Source organism: Humulus lupulus, chromosome X (genome assembly GCF_963169125.1).
Source record: "Humulus lupulus chromosome X, drHumLupu1.1, whole genome shotgun sequence".
NCBI lineage: Eukaryota > Viridiplantae > Streptophyta > Magnoliopsida > Rosales > Cannabaceae > Humulus > Humulus lupulus.
Window position 1 is genome coordinate 163,473,066 of NC_084802.1, and position 3,387 is coordinate 163,476,452.

At 29.4% G+C, this 3,387-nt stretch overlaps 1 protein-coding gene across 1 annotated transcript; it reads right to left on the bottom strand.

The window, feature by feature from the left end:
• Positions 1–863: 863 nt before the first annotated feature.
• On the bottom strand, positions 864–1,968 carry LOC133804392 (uncharacterized). Its single transcript, XM_062242565.1, has 4 exons — positions 1,759–1,968; positions 1,601–1,693; positions 1,414–1,518; positions 864–1,335 (listed from the first exon to the last, which is right to left on the bottom strand). The coding sequence occupies exons 1-4, from the start codon at positions 1,927–1,929 to the stop codon at positions 991–993; spliced, it is 714 nt and encodes a 237-aa protein (XP_062098549.1). The 5' UTR covers positions 1,930–1,968; the 3' UTR covers positions 864–990.
• Between the last annotated feature and the right edge of the window lie 1,419 nt (positions 1,969–3,387).

The following is a 3,387-nucleotide window of genomic DNA, read 5'->3' on the forward strand; positions in this document are numbered from 1 at the left end:
AAAAAATTTAGTATGATAATATTTATAATTATAAAATGATATATTAAATAATAATATGTGGGGATCATTGTTGGCAATTTTTAGGGTAGCTTGCATTGGAGTATTTTTAAGAAATATGTTGCCAAAAGTGATGTGGATGAGAGAGAAAATAAAAAATTATATTTTTTAGTTGATTTAGACATTTTAAGCAATGTTGGAGTAGTTTGCATTGGAGATGTTCTAAGAAGTAGGAATATTAATTGCTAGATAGAAAAGAACCTAAATATAACCTACCGTCCTCTAATACAGACACCTTAGAAAAAGATCTCACAATTGTATAACATAAGCAATATGAAAGCATATAAACAATTGGAAATTGAAACTTGGGTTAAATCATAATTGCCAATGTGCTATAATATAATAGACCTTCTTTTAATGAGACTCAGAACATGAAGAACTATGATAAAGGTCCAAGTTTAAGAAAACAAGGGAAATTGGTTCTTCAAAACACTACAAAAATCAGGGCCTATACCGAGAACAAATGTCCTCGGTATAAGCCGAAATGTCCTCGGTATATCTTATACCGAGACAATGTCGTCGGTATAAAGTTGTCGGTACAGCCGCGTCGGTAAAAACAAAACGTCTACCGACGACATTCAAAATGTTCTCGGTATACGTTTTACCGAGGATAATGTCCTCGGTAGAAAGTGACAAATGTCCTCGGTACAACAAACCTCAATTTCTCATCGTACTGGTACATACCGACATCTTGGTGGTATATACCGAGGACAATGTCCTCGGTATAGACTTGTCCCCAATTTTTTTTTATATTTGTTATTCCCTTATTTATTTATTTATTTTGAATTAAATATAAGAAAATAGAATAAAATTAAAACACTTATATTAAAGATATAAAAAAAAACATAAGAGTGTATTCGTTGAATTAAAATAAAGACTTGTCTTAAACATGATAATGTAATAGTCAATTGTAATAAAATTCATACATAAGTCCTACTGAGTCGGTGCTCCAACATCAGGATCATCGGGTGGTGGTGGTGGGGCAGATTGAGATCCCGGGGTGATACAATGAGTCCGGACATGCTCCTCTAACTGTCGAAGACGCTCTCTCATCTCAGACAACTCTTCATCTCTAGTTTGTGAAGGACGAAAATCAAATGGAGTTCGGTCCCTTATGTTAAGGATACGTCCATATCCTTTCTGGTGGCCCCGTCGTTTTCCGAAGACATTTTGTACCAAAGATATGTCTTCATCTTCAGGCGCACTCGAAACTGGTGTGGAACTCTCAGTATCAGTTGCCTGTGTCTGCTGTGTGTCGCGGTATGCACGCAATTCCTCCTGTGATACAATGTATAATGTAATTAAAATTTTGAAACAATTAAAAATTTGAAAAATGTTTAAAAAAACTTAACGTACCCAAGTATTTTTTGCTGTCTCTGTCACCCACCCTGTGCCTGATTTATGGTGAGTATCCATCCAGCTATCCGGGATGGACTCAAGTTGCCCAGTCTCTAAATTGCGCTGTCACGTACATATATTTTTATAAAATTAATAATTAAACGTAAATAAGAAAAATAAACTAAAAAATAATTAATTAACTAACCTTTTTATAGCGTAAGGCTGGGATTGACTGAGAACCTCCATAGCTAAGCTCTTTCAATTTCTTTCTATTTTCCTTGTTGACCACAGAACGTTTCTGCAAAAAGTTATCGTTAGTAATATATTTAATTAAGATAGTTAAGTTTAGCAAGAAATTAATACCGTAATTTCTGGGCGACGGAAAAAATCAATTGCTTTTTGCCACTGCGTATCCGTGCAACCACCATAACGATTTTGTGGCCCATTAATCGTTAAGTGCTCTTTAATATCGTACTTCCAGTCAGAATACTTTTTAGCACACGAAGTATCAATGCCTCTCAAGATCCCAGGCATATGCCCTTCTCCATATCTAGTACGCCCAATATCAAACAAATCATCCTAATTTACAAACATTTATTAGTAAATATCAGTGAGAACATCATTGGTATTATTTCATTTTGCATAAGATCAGTGAGAACATCCATCATCTCATCTTCATCATTTTGATCTATCCGAGCTCTCATTGGTATTATTTCATCCTCTCCATGCCAATGCCAATTGGTATATTTCCGTAGAAAACCATTTACAAAAAGATGATTTTCTAATACATCAATTGTCTGAAATTCAACGTTGACACACCTCCTACACGGACATTTCACCAATCCCCTTGAGTCAACGCACTGCCGGGCTCTCTGGAGAAAATCCATCACACCAGCCTCATACTCATCGGATAATCGATCTGTCAAATTAATCCAACTCTTGTCGATCGACATTGTATGAATGTAGCACTGCACGGAACACTAATCATCAAACTTACAATCAATTTGTGTGTGTCCTAATTCAGAGAGAGGCAAATGTAAGAGTCTTCAATGACTCACCCTCTCTAAACGGGTCTAAGGCTTCTTGTGATGAACACTAAAAAAATATAATATTATCACTATGTGATAATAATACTATTATATCTTTGGTAATAATTTCTTATTACCAAAGAAAAAAGCAAATATAATTAAATATGTTTTTTTAATGTCTTATGCTTTTTGAAGTTAATTATGTTGTTTTATGATATCTAACTATAATATATTTCAGTGTAAATATTATTAAACTTATTTAAATTTGACATATTAATTTAGTATTTATTAAATTACATATTTTACTTATGCTTTATTGAATAGTTTGATTAATTTAAACAAAATTTCTAAAATTTGTTTAAAATTTATTTAACTACTTTAGGATTAATTTTTATTTTTATTAAAATTTAGTTGCATAATGTTAATGTTAATTTTTTTTATTCTTAATTTTAAAATATATTATTTATATAAAAAACATAAATTATTCAAAAATTGAAAAAAAATATTAAAAAAAATACAGAAAAATTAAAAACAACTAACAAATAATATTAAAAACATATTTTTTTAATTTTAATTTTAATAATGATTAAAACTAACAAATATTAAATTTAATTTTTTTAATTTTAATTTTAATTTTAATAATGGTTTTCTAATAATATATTTGTTAATTTTATTTAATCAGAACTAACACATATTATTTTTTTACATATTAATTTAGTATTTATTAAATTACATATTTTACTTATGCTTTATTGAATAGTTTGATTAATTTAAAAAAAAATTCTAAGATTTGTTTAAAATTTATTTAACTACTTTAGGATTTAATTAATGTTTATTTTTATTAAAATTTAGTTGCATAATGTTAATGTTAATTTTTTTAATCTTAATTTTAAAATAAATGATTTTACTTATCAATTCACTATTTATTAAATTAGAAATTTTATTGAGTACTTCTACTAATATT

Coding starts and splice junctions, on each gene's coding strand:
- LOC133804392 (XM_062242565.1), bottom strand. CDS start 1,929: ATGCCTGGGATCTTGAGAGGCATTGATACTTCGTGTGCTAAAAAGTAT. Junction 1,694..1,758: donor TCCGTCGCCCAGAAATTACG/GTATTAATTTCT, acceptor AACTTTTTGCAG/AAACGTTCTGTGGTCAACAA. Junction 1,336..1,413: donor AGACAGCAAAAAATACTTGG/GTACGTTAAGTT, acceptor ATTGTATCACAG/GAGGAATTGCGTGCATACCG.